This window comes from Harpia harpyja, chromosome 18, assembly GCF_026419915.1.
Source record: "Harpia harpyja isolate bHarHar1 chromosome 18, bHarHar1 primary haplotype, whole genome shotgun sequence".
Classification (NCBI taxonomy): Eukaryota; Metazoa; Chordata; class Aves; order Accipitriformes; family Accipitridae; genus Harpia; species Harpia harpyja.
The window spans coordinates 7,626,569-7,648,819 of NC_068957.1; the positions used below are offsets into that span (position 1 = coordinate 7,626,569).

General features: G+C 52.7%; 2 protein-coding genes across 5 annotated transcripts in view; one reads left to right on the forward strand and one right to left on the reverse strand.

Annotated features, from left to right (window-relative positions):
• Positions 1-758: 758 nt before the first annotated feature.
• Positions 759-12,550, reverse strand: ATP1B4 (ATPase Na+/K+ transporting family member beta 4). Of its 2 annotated transcripts, none has more exons than XM_052813182.1 (9): positions 12,346-12,550; positions 12,097-12,161; positions 9,208-9,370; positions 6,385-6,513; positions 5,434-5,538; positions 4,953-5,149; positions 4,465-4,521; positions 3,712-3,807; positions 759-2,246 (listed from the first exon to the last, which is right to left on the reverse strand). In XM_052813182.1, the coding sequence occupies exons 2-9, from the start codon at positions 12,157-12,159 to the stop codon at positions 2,085-2,087; spliced, it is 972 nt and encodes a 323-aa protein (XP_052669142.1). In that variant the 5' UTR covers positions 12,160-12,161; positions 12,346-12,550; the 3' UTR covers positions 759-2,084. The 2 variants fall into 2 exon arrangements, with proteins under 2 accessions (XP_052669142.1, XP_052669141.1); XM_052813181.1 differs by having other exon boundaries at positions 12,055-12,161.
• Positions 12,551-14,891: 2,341 nt separating this feature from the next.
• The window catches only part of TMEM255A (transmembrane protein 255A), a 29,240-nt gene continuing 21,880 nt past the window's right edge, over positions 14,892-22,251 (forward strand). The window contains exons 1-2 of one of the 3 annotated variants that reach the window (XM_052814155.1): positions 14,892-15,050; positions 19,456-19,598. In XM_052814155.1, the coding sequence (XP_052670115.1) occupies positions 14,993-15,050; positions 19,456-19,598 (201 nt within the window). In that variant the 5' untranslated portion in view covers positions 14,892-14,992. The remainder of the gene's footprint in view (positions 15,051-19,455; positions 19,599-22,251) is intronic. The other 2 variants (XM_052814156.1, XM_052814154.1) reach the window with 2 other exon arrangements.

A 22,251-nucleotide genomic window follows, 5' to 3' on the forward strand; every position in this document is an offset into this window, starting at 1 on the left:
GCCTGGATCTGAATGTTGGTGGGAAAACAAACTTTTGCTTCTAACTGTTCACACATTTACATCCGAATTAGTTGATCTTTCTTTGTTGATTGGATCCAAGCATGGGTCCAGCATCTGCTAAAGGACCAACTGCTTCATGAATCCTTCCAATAGGCAGGTAGGGAACAGATATAAACAAAGTTTTGTCCTGTTGCTAGCTGGAGAGCTGTTAATTTCATGGCCTGAAGCATGAAGGGTTTGGTTTCCTTTCAGGATCATACAGAAACAGAAATGTTTTAAAAGAGCTAAAGCAATTGCCAGGCAGGGAAATGTTTGTGGGTTTAACTTATTTCTGATGTCAAAGGAAGAGCCGCTAGCACGGCAGCATCTTCCTTGGCAGAAGCTGGTTTCTGTTGATCAGAACATGCCCTTTCAGATAAGTTGTGCAGGCAGAACGATTGTGTTGCCCTAGCTCTATCGGTGTCCTATGAACAACCACATCTGAGCAAAATTAGTTCCTAAGCTACCTCTGGTTCTGGTTTTTAACAGTTCTTAATAAATAGGTTTTGCTCGATGGTTGTTTGTGATACTTAGGGTATAGCAAGTCTTATTGTACTGGGCTTCTGAACTCTTTGGCCCTAGAAAATTAATCAAGCGCTCAATATTAAAGGATCACATTACATGCTGCTCTGAAATTCAGTCCCCAACTGGCCGGCACAGGGAGCTAAAGTCACAAACTGCATCTCTTGCATCAGTGTTTTAAGAATGGTACCATAGAGTTAAGTTTACTGTAGTTGCTTTATTTTTAATACAAAAAATTACTTCTTAGAGACTTATATAGATCAGGAAATGATGGCAGATTAAGTACCTGGACTAGAATGTAGGTCAAACATACCATAATGCTCTTGTTCAGTCAGTAATTTTAGTAAGTGTGCTTTCCAACTAGTACATTATCCTAAGGTGTCCTGTCCTGCTGTGTTCTCATAGCTCGTAACATGCAGAGCGCAATTCATCTCTGTCAAATACGAAGGCCGTACGCTGACGGCTCCGGGAGGGTCACGCTGCCCGCGCAGCAGAGGCTGCTCAGGTTAGCGGCACTCCTCTCTGACAAGGGCGAGCGTGCTTCATAGGTCTTTGAGGATGATAAATTGATGACTTTGCTAATACCAGCCTTGACCCCTTAGCGGTGAAAGGACTAAGCATTTTCCTGTGGTTTTCTGCAGCATTATAGCTGTGACCTCTCTGGAAGGGGGAAGAACAGGCCTGAAATATTGGGGGGGGTCTAACCTTTTTCACAGGCACTTCTGTGCCTGAACAGGGGAAGGAGCAGCAGTCAACCTGCGAACCTGAACAGGGAGAGAAGAGCTCCTTTCACTTGTCCCTGCCTAATGGACTTGATGAGGATTCCTGGGGCAGAGAGAAGTACTGGAGTGAGGAGGAGGAGGGAGAAATGCATTAATCTTCCCACTTCAGAAAGGAACGGTTGGAAAGGTTCAAGGGCAAATGATTTTCTACATGGCCTTTGCTCCAACACCTGGGGTGTGCCGAACAAGCAGTGTAAAATGTTGCATCAAGATGCTCTTGGTGCTGAAGACCCTAGGAGGCATTTTGAGATCTGCCATTTTCACTTTTTAACTGTGTCATTGCAGGCATAATCCAGAATTTTTGCTGTTTATTATTTTAACAAGAATAGTGCTAATAAACTACCCTCTTGTTAGTTTTTGCCTGAAAAACACACATAAAACTATGGCAAAGATTAAAATTTAAAGCCAGGAAAAATTCATTCCACAGAGGTCACTCGTAAAAGACCTTATGAAAATAGTATTCAGATACCAGAGATTTTTTTAATCAAAACTGAAATGCCTTTGCAGGTTCTCTGCCCAGGAGGTAACTTTTAATTTTTACTAATAATCATTTACATCAGATGATGAAAAATGTGGTTCCGCGCTCCATTGCATCTCATTTGTTTCCTAACTATGAACAAAAATAAATTAACAAAAATCTCCATGTGCCTGTTTTTCTTAGCAGAAAAAATGCTGGCTTTATGCTTTAAAAAGGAAAAAGCCTCTGATTGACTTAACCTAAGTGCCCAGTGTTTGCAGTGGCTACTTTCCAATGCTGAGCGTGAAGATGATTCGGCCCAGGAAGCGGTCGCTGTTAACATCGTTGATAATACCTTTCCCATTCAGACTGCACTGAATAGGAACCAAATAATTCTTCTTCACATCTGTAAAGTGCATAGCCACCAGTGGGGATGTATAGTTGACCTGAAAAGAAGGGAGATTTAAGTGTAATTTTTGAGGGAGCCAAAAAGCAGGCAGTACTTTCACGTTCAGTAAAAACCATTAGTAATTGGTTCGCGTTTGCCTGATGTCCATCACGGTGCCTGAGGATGCTGAAGCTGAGTCTTTCTGTGCCTGTGCCTCAGGGGGACGGGATCACGTCAGAGTTTTGCACTGCACCGTGCCACTTGGGTTGATTAGCCAGGACAAGTAACGCTGGATAATGGGACTCTCAAACACTTTCTGCTGTTTTAAAAAGCAACCTGTGACTTGTTCCTCGGATCTGTGCGCTCAAAGGACGTGCAGACCTGGCATCTGGGGCTGTTCCTCGTCCTCAGCCAGCAGCAGTATGACAATAGGAGTCTAGTGCCAGCCTCATCTTCCATTTCAGCTTTTGTTGTGAAGGTGCGTTACCTCCTGTCCTGGTTTCGGCTGGGATAGAGTTAATTTTCTTTCTAGTAGCTGGTATAGTGTTATGTTTTGGGTTTGGTATGAGAGGAATGTTGATAACACACTGATGTTTTCAGTTGTTGCTAAGTGTTTACACGAAGTTGAAGATTTTTCAGCTTCTCATGCCCAGCCAGCAAGAAGGCTGGAGGGGCACAAGAAGTTGGGAGGGGACACAGCCAGGGCAGCTGACCCAAACTGGCCAAAGGGGTATTCCATACCATGTGATGTCATGTCCAGTATATAAACTGGGGAGAGTTGGCCTGAGGGGGGTGGGGATCGCTGCTTGGGAACTAACTGGGCATTGGTCAGCAAGTGGTGAGCAATTGCATTGTGCATCACTTGTTTTGTGTATTCCAATCCTTTTATTATTACTATTATTTTCTTCCTTTCTGTCCTATTAAACTGTCTTTATCTCAACCCATGAGTTTTACTTTTTTTTCCGATTCTCTCCCCCATCCCACTGGGTAGGGGGGAAGTGACTGAGCGGCTGCGTGGTGCTTAGTTGCTGGCTGGGGTTAAACCACGACACCTCCTAACGCTGTACAGCCCAGACCAGACCAAAGCAGTGCTTGCCAGCACGTTCAGAAATAGCCACTGCTGTTGGACTGCTCTGTTTGGAACCACCCAGCCTGAAGCGGTTTTGTCATAGCTTTGATGGAAGCCCCATCCTTTTTGTCTTGTATCACCTAACCCCTGACTTCCCTAACGCCCTGGGAAAATGCTGGTGTTGAGACCTTCTCTGGGAGTTAGCAAAGCCAGTCTTAGTCTCCAGATGATAAATGTAATCATTCCCATTGCTGGCAAGGGGGAACCGGAGTCCCCAAGGATTTCCCGCAGTTTGTCAGAGACAGAAATAGAGTGCTGTAATCCCAGTGCCCATGGCCTCCCTCCTGCCTGCATCTGCCCAAAATAGCCAGAAAGCACATCTGTACTCTGTGCAGCAGCTCCTGCCCTCTCCTTCCCAAGGAGACATAACAAAGATGCCAGAGTCCTTACTTACGTGAGTGATCTTGCCGTAGTAGGGATAATACATGAGATCAAACGTCCCGTTTCCAGGGTAGAAGTCCACTGATCTGAGATTGCTCTCATTGCCTTTCTGTGATTAGGAAAAAAAAAAGGGTACACACGTAGCACATGGGACAGAAAATACAGCTCCCTTCAGAGTAAGGTGAAGGAGCTTTAATACAGCCATCTCTTGCAAATCCACATCAAGGCTCAGCTCTGCCTGCCTGCCTGCATGCAGCGTGTTTGCTGTGAGAGCCAGCTGCTGCTGCAGCGAGCCGGAGCATAACAGTGCCACAAAGGCACAGGTGAGGGTTACAGAATTTGCTGCCTGTCGATCCCTCCCTGCGCTTGCCTTCTGCTTTATTGCTCTCTAAAGGTATGATCCAGCTGCTGCCTGGGCAACAGGAGTCCTTCCTTCACCCTATTGCTGTTGGCTTGCAGGGTCCTGCGGAGCAGGTGGGGATGGATGTGAGCAGCTCCTGCCTCTTCCCCCCCCAGCTCCAGGCTCTAGCCGGCACCCTGGCACCCAGCCCTGCAGGGTGAGGCTGGCAGGAGCCGGCAGCGCTCGGAGGGTGAGGGCCAGGGTGAAAAGCAGGAGACCGGCACCCGCTCGCACCCAGAGGCATTGGCAGTGCTGGGTCTTGTGAGTGGTTGGGGCTAAAATGAGGACAGATATTGGTGGGGTCCATCAGAGGAAGACATTTGACCTTCTACGCACCACGCTGCCGAGCATGAATGAAAGCAGTACCTGCACTTTGCAGCCCACGCTCACGGGAACCCCGGCACCAGGGCGGTAGCCTATGATCTGCAAAAACAAAAGACATCCATGCTTATATGAAAAGCGGTGCCAAGTGCGTGCTGCCTCCCTTTGCCAGGGCTTGAGCTCTTCTTCGTGCCAGTCACATTGCTCAGGACAGGAGTTATGTGCTCCGAGAAGCAGATCCCATTATAAAGAGACTGGGGTCTGAGGTGTAGCCCTAAAGCTCAGTTCGTCCCACAGAGGGGCCTGGCACAAGACCCTCCAAGCACTCAGGTCTCAACAAATCAAATCGAGCAAGTTTTCTAGTGTTTCTTTTTTATGTTTTCTAGCGGGTATGAGCCAGCGGGTTTTGGGATTCTAGTTCCCTTTTTCCCTAGGCCTGCGAAGTAGAGGAATTTCAGTCCCTGCATGGTCTTTACTCTATCACACTGGATTACACTGAAGGAAGGAATTAGGGCGACCGGCTTTCTCCATACCCGGTTCATCTTCAGCAGGATGCAGGGCTGGCCTTTAGAGTAGCCAAACGTTGGGTCCTCAATGCCAGAGCAGTTCTGCAGCAGTGAACGCTTGAACTGGCAGGCCTTCTTCTCCTCGCTTTCATTGCCCCCTTGGATGAAGTACTGTCCTGAAATGCACTCGATATTCTTCTCCTCTTGAACTTTGTCATCATAAGCTGGTGGGAACCAAGAGACTTGTTAACGCTTCTTGAGACCTGCACAGACCCAGGCTCTCACAGTACATCAGCATGTCAAGGGAGTTAGCAAGTCCCACGTGGAAAGGCAAGGCTCCCTCCCACAGAAGCTCCCATGACCACCTTACGAGCCTCCCTTTCTAGACGGGCTTCATGAGATGTCAAGAGCTGATCTGCACCCCAGGAGGAGACCCCTGCACTGTGTGCATGTGCGCAGGGATGCAAACAACTTGCCGACACGACTCCTGGGGCGCCTAAGAGCTTACCTGCTAGGAAGTGGTGCATGCTGTCCACGTAGGGTTGCCACGTGCTGGGCTGAGAGACGTTGAAGGCAATGGTGAACCCGTTCAAGTACGGTCTGATCATTACTCCTGCAGAAGGAGACGGACCCTGTTAGAGCAGGCACGGGTGGACTGGCCACAAGATTGGGGCGCGTGCTGCAGGGGCTGGTTGCATTGCAGCTGGGCTTGGGGATGGGCACAGGCATGAGAGCAGCTGCACCAGCTCACAAATAAACTCTCTCCTCAACCCGCTGATCCCTCACCTCTACTTCACACCCAGAGAACACCACGCACGTCAAAATATCCCAGGAAACATGGGAGACCTGGAGAGTCTCAGCAGTGCTGCAGGGAAGAGATGGGCTTGGGGCTGCACCCGGAGGCTGAGGGGTTCCCCGTGCTCCCAGCCAGCTTTGGGCAGGGAGCAGGGCAACCGGGCCTCGTGTTCCCCACCGACACAAAAACACAGGGAAAATGCTGCTTCTGTCATAGGGAAAAGATGTTTTGAACATTATCTTGCAGGGACTCTCCCAAATAATAATGCATAAAAGCTATTGTTGATTTGCATTTTATTTTGAATTTATGGGGTGTAAAAGAGCAGCAACTGAAATGAATGGGCATCACCTACAAAATGCCTAAACTTCCTCATTTATCTTGAGAATAATTAGCCTGATAATTAGCACAACCAGAATAACAATTAGTATAATTAGAATGAATGCTTCACGTGGGGCTATTTAAGATGCCTGAGCCTCTGCAGAGAACCTGCAGCACCATCAGCACCCTGAGGTAAGTGACAACACCTCCAGTGTTATGGAGGGCTGGCTGAGCGTACAGCCCCAGCAGGGCTTTACCCGAGGGCCCTGCCACACCATTTTGGTAGCGCTTTGCTGGGCCAGTGCTAGCAGAGGTGCCCGAGGCCGGGCTGGCGGGGGTACGTACCCGGCGGAGACACACGGTCCCGGTACGTGGGTGTGTAGGGGCTCAGCGTGAGCAGCATCACGTACATGCAAAAGGCAAACATTCCCGCCAGGCACGTGTAGAAAATGAGGTAAAACAGTAAGATCAAGCCTGCAAAAGAGAGAGAGCATGTTGCTGTTAACGCAACCAGAGCACGTCCCATGGGCTGTGTCCCGCAGGGATGCACAGCCGTGCTCAGCACATGGTGTCCTCCGTGGCTCTGAGTCCGTCGTGGAGGTGGGAGCTCGCAGACCCCCTCCACGCACAGACCTTGGCGGTTTTGGGTGCAGGACTCTCAGCCAGACACACTCCCTGCCCCGGGCAGCTGCCGTTTGGCTCTGAACCCCTTTTGCTGCATGGCATTTCCCAGAGCTGGGTCAGGACCAGGTCCGTGTCCCCACCTGCCTCGGCTCTCTCCAACAGACAGACTCCACCTCGGATCTTGCCCTTCCCACCCCTTCTTGGCATGGTAACACGCACGGGCACCCAGTGGCTTCAGCACGTCCAAACTCCGATGGGGGCTGCGGGGCGATGCTCCTGTCCCGATTCCTGTCACCGGCGCGGCAGGGACCCCAGCGCTGGGACTGAAGCGAGCGGCGTCGCTCGGGGGCTGCGGCACCGCTGGCTGTTTCGTAGCCCTGACGTCCAGGGAATAGGTTTGTTTTTCCTCTGGACCAGGCTGATGGCTAAGGATGTCTCAAGAGGCCACGGCCTATGAATAAAACCCAGCGGCTCAGAAAGCAAAGTGAAGCCCTAACCCAAACATTTCCCAGGAGAAACGTGCCGGCAGCTCGGAGGGAGCCCTGGGAACGCAGATGTGCGCTCCTGCCGGGGCCGCGGTGCTGGGAACCACTGCGGGGCTGTGTCCCGCTGCGGGCTTAGCCGGGGAGAATGGGACCATCACCACCGCTGGTGGCACGGCAGGGACAACGTCCAGCCCTGCCACAACGATGCTGGGACGGTGCCTCTGCACCAGCCTGGCGGGGCCGGAGCTGCTGCTGGGATGCCGAGCCGACGCCTGTTGGGATGCGGTGCTGATACCGTTCCCGTTCTTGTTTCCTGCAATGCAGCAGGAAGCGTTGTCACCGGCAGAGCCGGGGGTGCAGCTTTTCTCAGGGGCTGGGACCTCCAGTGCTGACCCTGTGGCCAGCCGGCTTCCTGCATTTTGGCAGCACGAGTGCCCTGAAGCCCCCAGTCCCTGGGGAACACCTTCAGGACCAGGGCAGGGGAGCAGCCCCAGGCTGGACAAACTCTCTCCTCCTCACCCATGAGATGAGAGCGGGAAAACTCAGCTCCATTCACCTCCAAATGCTCTCATTTTAAAAGAAAAATTTGATTTTCACAGTAGCTTCAATGCCTCTCTCCTGCCTTCCCCGTACGGGCATGGGAGCACACACGCGTGTGCAGCTGGGGGTATGTGTGTCCATAGGGTAGTGGGGCCGTATAGCACACCCTGATGCTCCCAGGGTGCAGGAGGCCACTGTACCCTCCCTGAGACTGTAAATAAATAACTTCCAGCAATAGCCAGCTGGGGCCACGTGCACACCAGCCTGAGCAAGTCCTCTCACAGGGCTTTTCTCAGCACCTGGCAGAGCCTCCAGAAACCCAAACCTGCATCCCTAAGGGCTGTCACCCCTGCACTGCTCCCACATTTCAGTCTGCGACCCTTCCCATCCAGCAAAGGAGCAGCAAAACTGGGCTGCCTTTGTGGCTGGCAAAGGGCACAGCGGAGCAAATGTGGATTTCAAGGCTTGCCCCAGACTCATGCTTGTGAGTTTTCAGACTCCTCTGGTGCTCGTGGGCAGTTTCCTTTGTTTCTCCTGGCTGTCACCACAGGCTTTGCAGGAGACCCAGAGCGCTTGGCAGGGGCACGGGCAGGCTATGGGGCTGGGAACGCTGAGCAGCAGCCCCCGATAATTCGCAGCCTCACGCTGGTGTGGACGTGCAGGTGACGCTGGGCTAAGGTTGGGGATTTTCACTCCGCTGCGGGAGCTAAGCGCTGTCAGGAGAACAGAGCTGCAAAGGTGGACGGCATCGCGTGTGCTGTGGCACCTTGGTCTCGGACCGAGCCTGCAGCACTGCTCACCGCACAGCCACGGGCTGCTCTTAACCACCCAGGGCACCTTCATGCTCAGCTATAATCTTTGAAGGCCACATGGATACGGATAAAATAGGGTGCTCAAAACCCTCACTGGCACATCCCAGCCCACCAGCCTTGATAGCACATGTGGGCTCTGCTGTCGGCACCATGTCACACCCCGGGGAAGCTGTGGGATAACGGCGATGACCAGCCCTTCCCACCCCAGAGCCAGGGCACACGCAGGCAGGATGGGCTGCTCAGCCCCGCAGCGTGCACCCTCCCCAAAACACCTGTCCCACAGCTCAGGTGCTCTTTCCCCACCAACACTGATGACCCCAAAGTCACTTCCCCACGGGCTCCTGACTTGTACAAGCAGGAGCCGGGTCGCTGGCGGCAGCAGGGGTGGGTGGCTGCAGCAGACCGACCTGCAGCCCCTGCGCTTCCTCGGGCTCTTAATTTCTTCCCAGTACCTGGTTTGGGCAGCCCAAAATCTTTGCTTTCACATTCTCAGTAAACTTTAGCATCCAGACCAAGGGTAACTTTCCCAAGGTTTTCTGCTTGTCCTCCTCACTAGTTCTTTATTGCACTGGTTAGAAACATCTACCCTGAAAATGTGGGACGGAGGCAGTCAGTCCAAGCTATCGAGGCTGTTCGCAGGCAAGTGCATCCATTGTGAAGCAGAAAAGGCAACGATCCCCGAAAGCGGGGCTCAAACAAGGACCTACCCCAGCTTTTGGCCGTTCTCCCCAGGCATGTTCTCTCCTCTGGGTTCCACAGGAACGTCTTCATCTCCCTGGCCAGGTCTGCCCAGGTTTTGCTCCCCATCTCTGCCTTGGTCTCGTCCTCCCCTCTGTCAGGATCCTGGACCTTCTCCTCATGCTTATTTTCCTGGAAGAGTTACAGGACACAACCCCCACATGCAAGCTGAACATCTCATTGGCCAAAAATAAATGCAAAAGCACTTAATAGCTGGAAATGTTTCAAATTTCCATTTTCCCATCATCACTCTTGAGTTAAAGAGAGGCAGTTTTGGCTGTTCTGACTCAAGATAGCTTAGATCCCAGCATCCATTTTTCCATGACACGTACGTCACTGCCGTCACACCGGGTACTGTCTCTTTGTCCCCGCATTTACAGAAACTCATCTTTTACCACCTACGTGAACATGACCAAAGAAAACCTGTGAGCTGGGAGGGCCGGGGTTGTTCCCACGCCTCTGCAACATCTCTGAGCTCAAGTGCACGTTTTCTGTGCTACCACAGATGACAGCAGGCGGCATTATTTAAGAGGTCATCCAGTTTGTTTTTCTTGGCATGTGAGCAAGTGTTTAGTCTTAGGAGAAATCCCTGTGTTGTTATTTTTTAATTACACTAAGTTCCAGGGAAAAGCATCTCCCAGGTGGCGAGTTTGCTTTTTGCCTCGGTGGTGAAAACTCACTTGTCTGGAGCTCGGGAACACAAATCTCTCTGTGCCTGCGCCTGGCCAAGAGTTGCTTGAGACAAGACACGGCAGCCATCCCTAACTCCCCATCAACCTGGGCATGCTCTACATCTCCAAAACCAGGCAGTAAGGTGGGAAAGGGTGCAGACCTCGCTTTGAGCTCAGGGCAAGGCTGGGCCAGGTACCGCTGGGGAGAAGGGCTGATGCTGAGATCTTGATGGGTTCATCGCCTCCCCACGATTTAATGCAAACGCTGCTGCAGGGCTGATCCGCTCCCGGCTGCGTCAGGGCCATGCTCGCCCGCCCTGGCACGTCTCCCTGAGGGCACCGTGCCCGCTGCAAGCGTGACCCCGCAGCAGCTGCACCAGCATGATCACCCAGTGTCTGTGCTGAGGGCCATGGAAACCCACCGGCCGCGGGCACCTGTTGGAGCCAGGTCCGACAAGCGAGATATCTGCTCCCCGCGGGTCGCCCCAGGGGAGCCGGGAAGCAGCCAAGAGCTTGGCTGACAGTCTGGCTTGGAAACACTTTCAAATAGCAGGGGGGATTAAACTCTGCTCAGACACACAAATACTGCAAAACAGTGAGAATCGGGGGAGAGTACCGACTCCAAAGCCCAAATTAGTGCCTTGGAGAGGCTGAGTCAGCCCCAGGGGGGCTGTAAACCACCACCATCCCACTGATTGCCCCGATCGGACCCAGTTAAAGCCCCGATGGGGCTCCTCTGGGAGCACGCTTGCGTCAGAGCGCTGCTGCCGGCAAAATGCCCACGGCCGCCCGTACAGCAAAGGCAATGCTTGGCCCAGGTTCCGCACCGCGGGCTGGAGCCCTTCCCGAGCCAGCTCCTGCATGGCCACAGCCCTGTACCATGCAAGGCTGATGAAACCAGAGGATTTCAGAGCGGGGAGGCAGCAGCCCCAGCACGAGTCGCTGGCAGGGACATGGGAGAGGAGGTGCGGGAGCTGCCCGCTGCCGGGACACCCGCAGAGGAGCAAGTGATGGAAGAAGAGGAGGAGGAGGTATTCTCCTACCTCCTGCTCTCCTCCCTGTTAAATAAAAGAGCTACCGGCAGCTGTTTTGGAAACATTTTCTCAGACTGCCAGAGTGGTGGGGACTGCTTGGAGGGACTCTGCACCGATGCTTAGTGCTGCTTTGGGAAAAGCCCTTCGGATATCACACCAGCTGCAGCTCAGAGGCAGTGAGGGCAGCACATGGGCTGTTACGCAGAGCCCTCACCCAGAAGCTGCTACTGATGCTTAGAGCTGTGGGGGGACACGGGGACGGTCCCCACGGGCTCTCACCTGCGGGACCCCACAGCTGTGCCCTGCAGAAGGCTTTCGCAAGGAAGGAAAAGTTTGCAGCTCTCCTGGCTCCATGCTTCTTATCGAGCACTTGGTGAATGGTCCCATCCTGCCGGGTAGGTGAGGCCACGGGGGCTCCGTGGCAGCGTGGGAAAGCTGAGGAGGCCCCGAGCTCTCCCCATGGGCAGGGAGGTCTGTGTGGGGCAGCTGGACAAGATGGGATGACCCCACTGCCAGGTCCCTGGCAGAGGTCCCTGAGCTAGGGAGCTAGGTTAGGTCTGGATTGCAACACTCCCAGGTGTTTTATCTTTGCAGCCCAGGACCAGAGATGGTCTTGGGGCAGTCCCTTGCACCTGGACAAGGGGCAGGAGCTGGGATAGGAGCATGCTGGGGCAGGGAGGGTGTACAGCCACGGTGGGGCCTGTCGGGACACTGGACAGCCCCAGGCTGCTGCCTGCCATGGAAGCTGGGGTGACTCCGGGTGGCGAAGCAAAGCTGAGGTTCGTCTCTGGTGGGATCACGCTGTGCTGATGGTTGTGGGTGTCCTGGAGGAGGCCAGGGGCTTTCCCCCATCCTCAGCCCGGACCAGGTCAGCTCTCAACGGCAGTTTCCTCCTGCTGAAAGCCAGGTATGCAGAGGGTGGCCCATGCCCAGGTGTCCCCATCCCTTCTAGCCCCCCTCGCTGCCCAGGACCACCAGCCAGACCCCCTGCTGCCCCTTCCTCTCTCAGTACAAAGTGCTTACACTTTGCCTAAGGGACAAAGCAGCATTTCCTAAAGCAAAGTAACTGTATTTATCAGCCACGAAGCAGGTCCTTGGCAGCAGCCCCCACCTCGCCTCTCGGAGGGTGGCCAGCAGCCCCCAAAAGACTCACCGCCTTCTGGTGGGGGCTCCTGTGCTGGCCCTCTGTGTCCCCAGTGCTGGCGTTTCCATCCATCCCTGGGTGGGAAATGCAGAGAAACACGAGCGTTAGCACCGCAGGAGCCTGGGGCTGAGCCCAGAGGCACCAGCCCCATCATGGGTGCCACTTCGCCCCGGCTCTCAGGGACGCGCAGGCACAGCCCCCTCCCCAGCACAGCTCCCCAGCCCCAGAAAGGCCGAGTGAGCGCGGCTGTGCCAAGACCTTTGCCTGTCTGTGGTGAACCACGCTGCTTTCCCTCCCTACTCCGCAGGACTTCAGCGGTCGGGAGTAGATCAAAAAATAACTTGCTTTCCTAAGAGGGGTGAGCTCAACGCAACAGGATCCCATCCCGAGCCTCCCCGGCATCTGGTGCCCTTTGCAGCACCCTCGCAGCATCCTGCCCCGCACCCAAGTCCCCATCAATGCCAGCCAGCGCCCTAAATGGGGAAGGCAAGCTCTCTGCCCCAGCGAGATCGTGGAGCTGTTAATAAACATTAGCAAATCTCTAGGGCTCTCGATGGCCGCGTGTGTCCGTCAATATGTGCTTGTCAGTCATGGCGGGGCCACGGTTAATGCTTGCAAAACCTCTTTTGCAGTGAAGGGGTAGTGCGAGGGGCAGGTCTATATTTATCCCTTCGAATTGAGACAGCAGCTAGGAGCGCACAGCGTCGGCTTCCCTGATGCAGCTGTAAGAGCCGGCCACAGCCACCGAGACAAAATCCGGAGGGACACCTTGCTGTGACACCCTGCAGACTGGGGCTGGGGAATATCAGATTTTCCCCCACCAATGAATTATGGGCACAAGATGGTGCATTAGGGGCACGGGGTAGGGGTGTGTGTGTGCACTTGAGTCCCACAGCTGCGAGGGGCTGGTGTGGTGGGAGTGCTGGAGGCCAGTGGGGGGACGGGACACTGGTGTTGGGCCAGCTTCCCCAAAACCCTGCCTGCTGCTGCACGTGCAGCAGCGCCTGGAACAGCTCCAGCGGCGTGATGGCAGCGTGCGAGGGCTGCCCATCCCTGGCTGTGCCCCCATGCAGCTCTCCAGCAAGAGCGGGACTTGTTTTACACCGTCTGTCTCAGCAGGAACTCGGCACCATCCACCAGCTCATTTCCTCAGCACGTTTCCAGTCGGGCCGGCGACCCTTCCCTTCGCGGGAGAGCCAGGCCCTGTTCAACAGTGGGGAAAGGCTGCCTTGCCGCAAGCTGAGGCTTTGCCCGGACATCTGTCCCGGGCTCCCACAGCGCTACACCGCACTGTCCAAGCAGGCAAAGCACCGTTTCTCCCCTTCCTCTCCTGAGCCTGGCTGAAAGCCGCTCACCGGCTGTGCTAATAAATGGGCGCAGCGGGAAAGAAAGAGGTCTGGCAGCTGCCCCGGTCTGCGTCGAGTTGGCCGGGGCTGCCGCACGCCTGCTGCTGGGTACACAGGCAGGGCTGGCTCGGTACCGGTGCCTGCCCGCAGCCAGGCATGCCGGCATTAGGGCATGAAGGCAGCCATGCTCATGGCTGGCTCTTCGTGGCCGGGCTGGGGCCTCGGGGCCGGAGAGCTGCCTGCCCGACGGTCAGGACCTGTGATGGGGCGCAGGGATTTAACACGGCCTGGGCCATTGTGGGGCACCAGCAGCTCCCTGGGGGCACACGCACCCCATCACAGCGGTTGTGCTGCCGCACAGCCCGGCCCTGGCACGGAGCGGAGGATGAAGCCGAGACCCATCCCCTCCATCACTGGCACGGAGTGGGGCACAGGCAGTGAGCACTGGGCTCCTCTAGTTCATCCAAGGTAAATAACTGCTGTTTTCTCTGGAGGTGATGCGTTCTTTGCCATTAATTGATCTGGCCATTTGTAGCTTGCCTCTTGCACCACTGTCAGTGTATGCTTTCTCTTTTCTCCCGGGAGAAGCTGGTAATTAGGCTCTTATCCAATAAAAGTGTGGGGTTTTTTGAAGCAGAGATAGGATTAGTTTCTTTTAACTTGATGAAATATTCTTTGGCTTGAAATAACTACATGATTTGCACTTAGTGCCTCACAGCCCAGGGCATTAAAGTGATTTACAAGCAATTATGAAGCCTGGTGGGAAGATGCTTTTATCCCCATTTTACAGACACAATAGGGAAAACCGAGGTTGAGGGCCTGCCCCGGCTCCTTGGCCAGAGATACGGGGGGCTTGCAGGGTCTCCTGGGAATGCTGCCTCCATGGAAAGGGGCACGGGCAGCAACAGGCATCGCCACCGGAGCAGAGATCCCAGAGCACCGAGAAGTAAAAAACCGGGCCGGTGGCCACGGTGGGGTGACTGCCCGGGAGTGCCACCAGCACCGCTGTGGGGCTCAGCACCGCAGGGAGGAGGCAGGTGGGGAGGATGGGGGGGGAACAGAGAGGTGCCAGGGAGATGTTTGGTGAAGAACGGCCTGGAGCAGCGGGGCTGGCGGTGGGGTGGGAGCTGCTGGGGTGCAAAGGGGCTGGGGAAAGATGGGGAGAGGGCAGGGGAGACCCAACACCAGCGAGGCTGCCGGTGAGTGCGGGGGGGGGGGGGGGGTGTCCCTCCCCTTCCCAAACCTAGGGCTCAACCGCTCCGCCGGTTTCCAGCAGAACGGCACCAGCTACGCTCACCCCAGACCCCCGTTACGCCGCGGGGAGGGGGGCGAGGCAGTCATTTTGGGAAAGAACGGCACGTATCCAGAGTCCTTCCCGCTGAGACCCGCAGGTACCGCCGCGGGCCCTCCCCGGGCCCGGCCCCTCCGCCGGGCGGTTCGGTCCGGCCCGGCCCGGCCCCTCAGCTCCCGCCCCAACGCGCAGGCGCGGCGGAGCCGCTGCCGGGGCTCTGTCCGCCGCCGTGGCCCGGCGGGCTGCGGCGGGGAGCGGCGGCGGCAGCATGCGGCAGTCCCTGACTCAGCAGCGCCCGGGCGGCGTCCCCCTGCCCGACTCCGTGGGTAAGTGTCGCGGGTGGGGTGGCGGGGACAGCCGCCGGCCACGGGAGGATGCGCTACGGGGTGTACGCGCGGGGGCCGGGGGCGCGCGGCCATTTTGGGCCGTGGGTCCCCGCCGACCCCCGGGCCGGACCTTCCCCCCCCCCGACCCCGGTCCCGCTCCCCTGCCCGCCCCGCCGCGGTTCAGGTCTGTCCTCCCCGGGGTCCCGCCGCCCTGGTGTGGGGCCGCGGCAGAGAAACCCCCCCACAAACACCTCAGCCCACTCCCCCCCCCAGTGGGGCGGAGGCAGCCGCCGGCCCCACGCAGCCCCCGGGTCGCGCAGCATCCTTCTGCCCGGGGACGGGAGTGCGTGCCCGCTCCCCTCGCACCGCTCCTGCACCTCCCTAATTAGGTCAGAGACTCCCTCGTACCGCTCCGCACCGGCCGCTAATTGCAATTTCCCCAGCCATCCAAGCAGGAGGCGAGTCACCCAGACGCCTGCAGACCCCCCCAGCCCCCCCACGTCCCGTGGGCCTGCCAGCAGGGCCCTTAATTCGAGTGAGGTTTGGGTCACAGCTCGCACACGAATGCTTTTTTAGCAGAGAAGTGGCACAAAAGGAGGAGGGCTGGGGAGGAGAACGGCTCGGTGCCGTTTGCCCCCCGGTTCTCCTGGGGTGGAAGTTAAAGCTGGCTTCCTTGGATTACTTTGCATTTATTCTTTGCTTGGGGCTTTTCCCCCCCCAGAGAACAAGATGGAGAAGTCGGTGCTGTTTCTGTGCCATCTTGTCTGTTTTCTTCCGATAATCAGGAAAAAACTTAAGTAAATCAGGGGCAGTACGAAGATACGTGTTATTGCAAACTTCTAAAGTGATCTGGAAAAACCTGCTACAACCTTGTTTTTATAGTGGGCTTTTATATGGCAACCATAATAAGAAGATGCTTCTGAGGCTTAAAATAAAAATGATCTTTCTGAAGCCTGTCCACCTTCTGAGTGCCATCTTATCAAACAAAATAGCCAGACTATAGGTAGCAGTGATTTCTTTACATCTTGCTCACAGAGTTAAGCACAGTGTTTCAAACCACCTTGTATACTCACATCGAGGTAAGCACTGCAAGTTTGGAGGTCTCTAATTTGGATAAATCACAGAGAAAAGGCTATTCCTGTCTCTTAAAAGCAGAGATAGCAAAGCTGTCGTAGCTCCACTTCTGTGTGTAAAGCTGTACCTCGCTCAGTAGCAAAGAGGAAAATGATCTAATGGGGAGTACTTTCAGCAAAAATTAATGTTGAGAGAGAGGATTTTGCCAGGGCAGCCCTTCAGCAGCTATCAGTGGAGATACTGAGTATGCATCCATGTATGCTGAAGCCGCTGCAGGCATCCTTATGGAAGTACAAAACCACTTTCTCAATATACACGTAACAAAACATGTTTTCAGAGAAAGAAAAATGGAATTAGTGTCCCAGTACAGAGCTGAAGTGGAGGTAATCACATTATCTCTTCAATTTCGCATCTCTCTCCAGTATCAAGTTAAAGGATTATGGTTGGTTTTGTCAGGACTTGGAATAAAAGCATTTTTTTGTTTGGTTTTTTTGGTTTGTTGTTTGTTCGTTTTAATCTTATGAGGAATATTGAAACGCTTTCAGAAATTTTCCAGTTGGAAACCTTTCATTTCACTTCTGTATTGCATGTTGATGTGTGCCAGTTGCGAGCTGGGAAACAACGTAGAAATGTAAGCGTAGAAAACATGGTGGTTCTGAAACAAGTTCAGAATCCATAAAAAATGTCTCAAGCTGCTGCTTTTAGACTGTTTTCCTCCAGAAATGCTATTACAGCATACTCTGGTTTTGAACAAAGTAGCACATTTTGCAGGTCTTTTCATTGTAACTTTTTGAAGCACCTCTGATGGAAATGCCGGAATACCGGTTTGTGTGGGTAAATGTCATGCTCGTGTACCCACGACGCTGCCTCAGATGTGCTCTGCAGGGTGGTTTTGCATGGCACGCAAACATCTGCGCACTCACACAGCCTAACCATAAAGAGTTTAAACAGCGTAAGGAACATACGGCTGGTTTTACTTACCTTCTGCTCATTTGCCAGCCAGACTGCAGCAGTAATCAGAAGTTTGGTAATCTACCATGTGTGTAAGCAAGACAGGTTCGTTCTTTCCCTCCTTTCAGAACTAATCGATGTAAGAAGTAGCAATTTTTTCTCCCGTTTCTAAAGTTTTGTTCAGCTAAACCTTTGGTCCCAGTACTTTGGAATTTTAAGACATTTATGTGACACTTGCATTTAAATGATTACATTGGAACTGGAGCATGGCACAAGCTCCCAGTATTTGGGAGGCAATACATACAGAATGGCTTGATATCTTGATGAATTTTGAACGCTTTAAAAGTCTAGATTTTGTATTATTAACTTGTTTGGCAGATTTAGAAGAATAAAAATATCAACCCCAAATGCAACCTGCAGCAAACAGTTGGGTACCTTTATCTCCATCCTATAAAAAATGGCATGAAAAACTAAGGATCACTGATAAAAGATCCAGCCTGGATCTTAGGGTTCTCTAGCAGTTATTTAATTTTATTTTGTCTGGAATTAGTAACTGTAGCTATTCATTCCAGCTAAGGACTAACTGTTAATGTCCTTGCTGTTAGACCCGGTGATGTCCCAGTGGTGCGGTCACAGCTGTGCTCTGGGACATGAGCAGAAGGTTTGTTGGTGGAGCGCTTTCCTTCCAGAGACACCGGTCCATCAAAAAGGATGCTGCTTTTCTTTATAAACCTCTCTTGCCTTTCATTTCCTTGTGTTGGGCTTTTAGGCCCCAAGCTCAGGACTTGTCTGTGATTTCAAGCTCACCTGGTTGGTGTGGGTGAAATGATCCAGCCCCATGCCCATGGCAGCCGTGCCAGCCCAGAGCTTGGACCGGCACGGAGAGGGAGCGCTCCTGCCAGCAGCACAGCTGGTGGGTCCGGTTGGAGTGGGTGTGGAGGAGCAGCGGGGAGCTGCTGTGCTTTTCCCTGGGGAGAGCTGTCCCTGCGGAGGAAGGAAGATAATTTGTACCAGTGTGTGTCCGTATGGCTGCATCGGTATAGCTGTTAGGGTGAAAAGATCTCTCTAGCTGTGCTGCAAGTACGTGCAGACCCTCAAGAAGGGCCTGTGGGCACCTGGGGCATACATCTTCAAGACAGAAAGCTGCCCAGTGAGGCCTGGTGCACTCCTCTCTCTGGAAAATTTGGACAAGGAGGTTGTGCTTGGCTTGGCTGAGTCTTTCCTCCCAGCCTTTCTGCAGGTGTTTTATCTTGTTATGTACAGGCTGTCAGAGAGCCCCTGAACACCTCAGATGGGGGTTCCTAACATGGTTTGCTTTAGGGAATACACTCAGCGATGGTGGAAGCAGCTCCTTGCTCTGGGGACATGTCCCTGCCCTTCTCTGAAACACTCTGAGAAGTGCAGGTAGCATGCACGTCACTCGGGAGCCACTGGGGTGGGAATTACCTTTGCCTGCTCCCGGGGTGCGTTGGAGAGCCCCAGGCTGCGGGGATGGGATTCAGGGTGGCCCCAGCAGCCCCCAGGGAGTGCGGCAGGGGACCATTACGGTCCATTATCCTACCAGCCGCTCTCGCAGGTGCTGGGTTATGTCGACATAATGTATGAAATATAATCAAAAGGATTGTTCCACAAAGTGATGTAAAGATGGCAGAGCACAGGCTGAAAAAACACGCCTAAAGATGTTGCTGAGCGTAACGTCGCAGCCAGTTTTCCTTTTGGCTGATGGAATCACTATTTTATATTTATGCTCATTTGGGAGATCTATAAATATATAAAAGAAAAAAACCCATAATCAGGCAGCTGTAGATGAGTTTTACTAATCCACAAATTCATTATTCAGGCATCTAAAAATACCTGGTCCTTGCTGAAAGTAGAGGATGATACTACAGGAGGAGGAGAAGTGGCTGTTACTGGTGATGTCTCATTTACATAGAAAATTGTGCATGCCTTATGGTATGATCACAGCCAAGGTTTCCCCCCTCAAAACAAGTGGCATACAGTGTGGTTATTCAGCTTGATGTAAGTAGACAGATCAGAAAATACATAAATGCCTAATGGTAATATTTCTTATTAGCTCAATTGCCCCAGGGCAGAGGGCCTGGGAGCCTCTGATGTATCCAAATGAGCTTTGCAAAGTAACAGTTCTTAAGGCTCTTTTCATCTACGTCAGAGCAATGATAAGTAAATGTGAATTCAGATGCCCTAGTAACGCTTGATAAGGCATGTTAGTGAAGGTGAAAAGTGACAGCCAAACCCCAAAATATTCTCAAGTTAGAAGAAAATTCACCACGATGTCGTTGGCGGTGGGAGGAGAAATTTGCGGTACCGTGACTGTCCCCATATGGAATCAGCAAATTCTGTTGTGTATGTGTGTTTTTAGGGTCGTTCAATAGAAGAAAAAGAAATTCCCTCTACGTAACTGTGACTCTCCTCATTGTGTCAGTATTAATTCTAACGGTGGGCCTAGCTGCTACAACAAGAACCCAAAATGTGACTGTTGGAGGTTATTACCCAGGGGTTATTGTAAGTATAGAACTCCTAGGTAGGTCTAGAAAACTTGTTGCCTACAAAGTCCCTTGTAATGCTGCAAATGTTGTAAAGGGTGATCTTGTCCTGAATATTATGCTCAGCTACTTCATTGCCATTTGATTTATTTGTTTTATTATTATTTTGCACCTGCTGCTCATTCCCATGCAAAAATCCTGTCCAAGTGGCAGCTTCCTCTGAGCTTAGGTAATAACATGCTTTCGAGCTGATAAATAGATCTTATGTCAGTCAAAGCAACCTTAGAACTTCTTTGTTTGCATACATCACGTTAACCCCAGGCAGAAGTAAGGCAAAGAAGGACCATAGGTGCCAAGAACTATTGAGAGACCAGGTCTTGAAATACTGTTCACGTGAACTTGTGGTCATAAAGTTCACTCGCAGAAGTGTTTTAACGATTCGGAGTCCTTGAATGAGGAGAAACACATTAGCAATAGCTGTGGCAGCTTGCCAGGGGAGCTTGCACATCAAAGCAGTTAGCACATCCATTTCTTCTTTTTTGTTATCAACAGATGAAAATGAGAAAGGACAATCTTGTAGCTTCAAATGGCTTAATTTAGAGAAGACCGCTGGTGTCCAGCCTTCTTGCCAGTAGATGTATAACCTCCTGCAGAAGCATAAGGGGCAAGTACATCATGCCCCTCCTGGCATGAGCAGAGGTCTAACACGAGCTGGAAGGCAAGTCCTGGTCTGTTCCTGTGCATGTCTGAGACATGCTCAAAAAGAAGCACAAAAAGGACTGAGCTGCAGCCAAATTAGTGTCTTAGAAGGTGGAGTGTAACTGCAGGCCCCCAGCAAGAGGCTGCTGGTGTAACAGCTGTGGAGTGCTGGGTGCTTAGGTTTGGAGCCTCCAAGTTGGAGGCTTAAAGCCAGTCCAGATAACTAGGTGGAGGCTTGTTCTTGTCTTATTGCAGTTTGATTTATTTGCCACACATTGGTGGTGTCAGGGAGGTTTATACTTCTCTGTGGACAAGCTCTTCTGTCACTGAAGAAAGCCCCTTTACAGCCGCTAGTGTGGAACATCGTTACAGACCGTGTTGGGCCTCTTCGGTTTAGCATTGGTTTTCTGGCTTGTCCCAGTAATTCCTGCATTTAGGCCTGATCTTTTTTAAAGAGAAGTATGGAAGGGAAGGTGTTGAGAGAGGTGACAGGCTGGCTTCAAACTCTCCGCACTTAGCCTACGCTCTGTCAGCCTGAGTTGAACCTCGTGCTTCAGAGCAGGTCCTGCAGTCTGATGCAGATGGGTAGAGCCTGTTGTTCACGTCCCCTTGACATCTCCCATGCTATTTATGTTCCGGGAACGTCAGCATTGCTTACGCTTTTCTAAGACTCAGTCTACTCAAGGAATTAATGAATTCCTGGACTTGGGAAGGGGGTTGAGTTACGTTATGCAAAGGCACCCTGACAGTTTGTGTTTGTCACCAAATTCCCCCCCTCAGTTAGTTCATTGTGCAGATATGTGTGATGACCTCGCCTGTCTCCCTGCACAGGAAAACATTTCAGTGTGCTGCTGGATGCTTCAGCAGGTGCTTAAAATAGCTGATGTTTCGTAACAAGCTGGGATTTCTCCCTTTACTGTGGAGGAAGGGCTTGCTGTGGTGCATGAGTGCTCGGTGAGTTGTCCCCGAGCAGGTGGCTTCCACAGCCCTGAAGAAGCAGCTCCTTGCAGGTCTTGTCATCCAGAACTTCACACGAATGTTAGGCCTGCGTGCATCTCCATCAGGGGTTTCTGTGCACCGTTGGTGGTGCACCACCATTAGTCATACCCTGACTACCTTGCATTGGTAAGGAAAAGACAGAGCCAGAAGCCTCTTTGTGTGCTGGGTGACTTCTCCGTGTGTGGACTAGATCCATGGATGGGATCATCTCATGGGACATCAGATGTCTCATCGCTGCCATGCCTAATGCACCGTTCTTTCCTCCTTTAACTTGTGTGTCTTGGGCAAACACCTCTTGTGCGAGGACGAAACATGCAAAGAAGTGGCTGGCTCATGTGGGGGATTATCTTCCCAGGCCTCTGCTCCTGAGGAAGGACAGAACCAGGAGCTGGAGGCCTTCCACGCATCAGTGGGATTTTGTTTGGTTGGGTTTTTGGGAGGCTTGGGGTTTTTTTTTCACAAACAGTGCAGTTCCTCACTGACACAACCGGAGGAGCTGAAGCAGAGGGTGCAACGACATGTCCTGTAGCCAGGCAGCCTTCACCCTCCTCTGTGACCACTGACACCTCTGCAACTACATCTGTGAACACCCTGGCTCTGCCTCTGTAGGAAATATATCTCACCTGTGGCTGGATGACTGTCCTGAGCCCGGGAACCCCAGAGTGTAACAGCGGTGCTCAGCAGACAAGAGTAACAATCAGGTGCAGAGGGCAAGCACCCTTTTGGAAGTGAGGCTCTGTGAGATATGTGTGTTGTCTAAAGGACTGACCTTTCTTAGGCTTTGACTGGCAAACCTCTTCTGTAATGGTTCCTTGTCAAGCGTTTTGTCCTGGAGCTTTACTCTGGAAAAGCATGTTCATTTTTTGTCCTGTCCTCCTTTCAGACAGACATCTCAGGGGATCATATCTACCAGCAAATAAGTGATACAGTCGATGCAGATTACTAAGATCTCTTTGTCCCATCTGTAGAAGAAC

Excerpts from the sequence above, each read along its gene's own strand:
- ATP1B4 (XM_052813181.1), bottom strand. The coding sequence starts at position 12,159 with ATGGATGGAAACGCCAGCACTGGGGACACAGAGGGCCAGCACAGGAGC. Across the intron at positions 4,522-4,952 it reads TCCTGCTGAAGATGAACCGG|ATCATAGGCTACCGCCCTGG; the intron begins GTATGGAGAAAG and ends TTGTTTTTGCAG. Across the intron at positions 3,808-4,464 it reads GCGTGGGCTGCAAAGTGCAG|AAAGGCAATGAGAGCAATCT; the intron begins GTACTGCTTTCA and ends TCCTAATCACAG.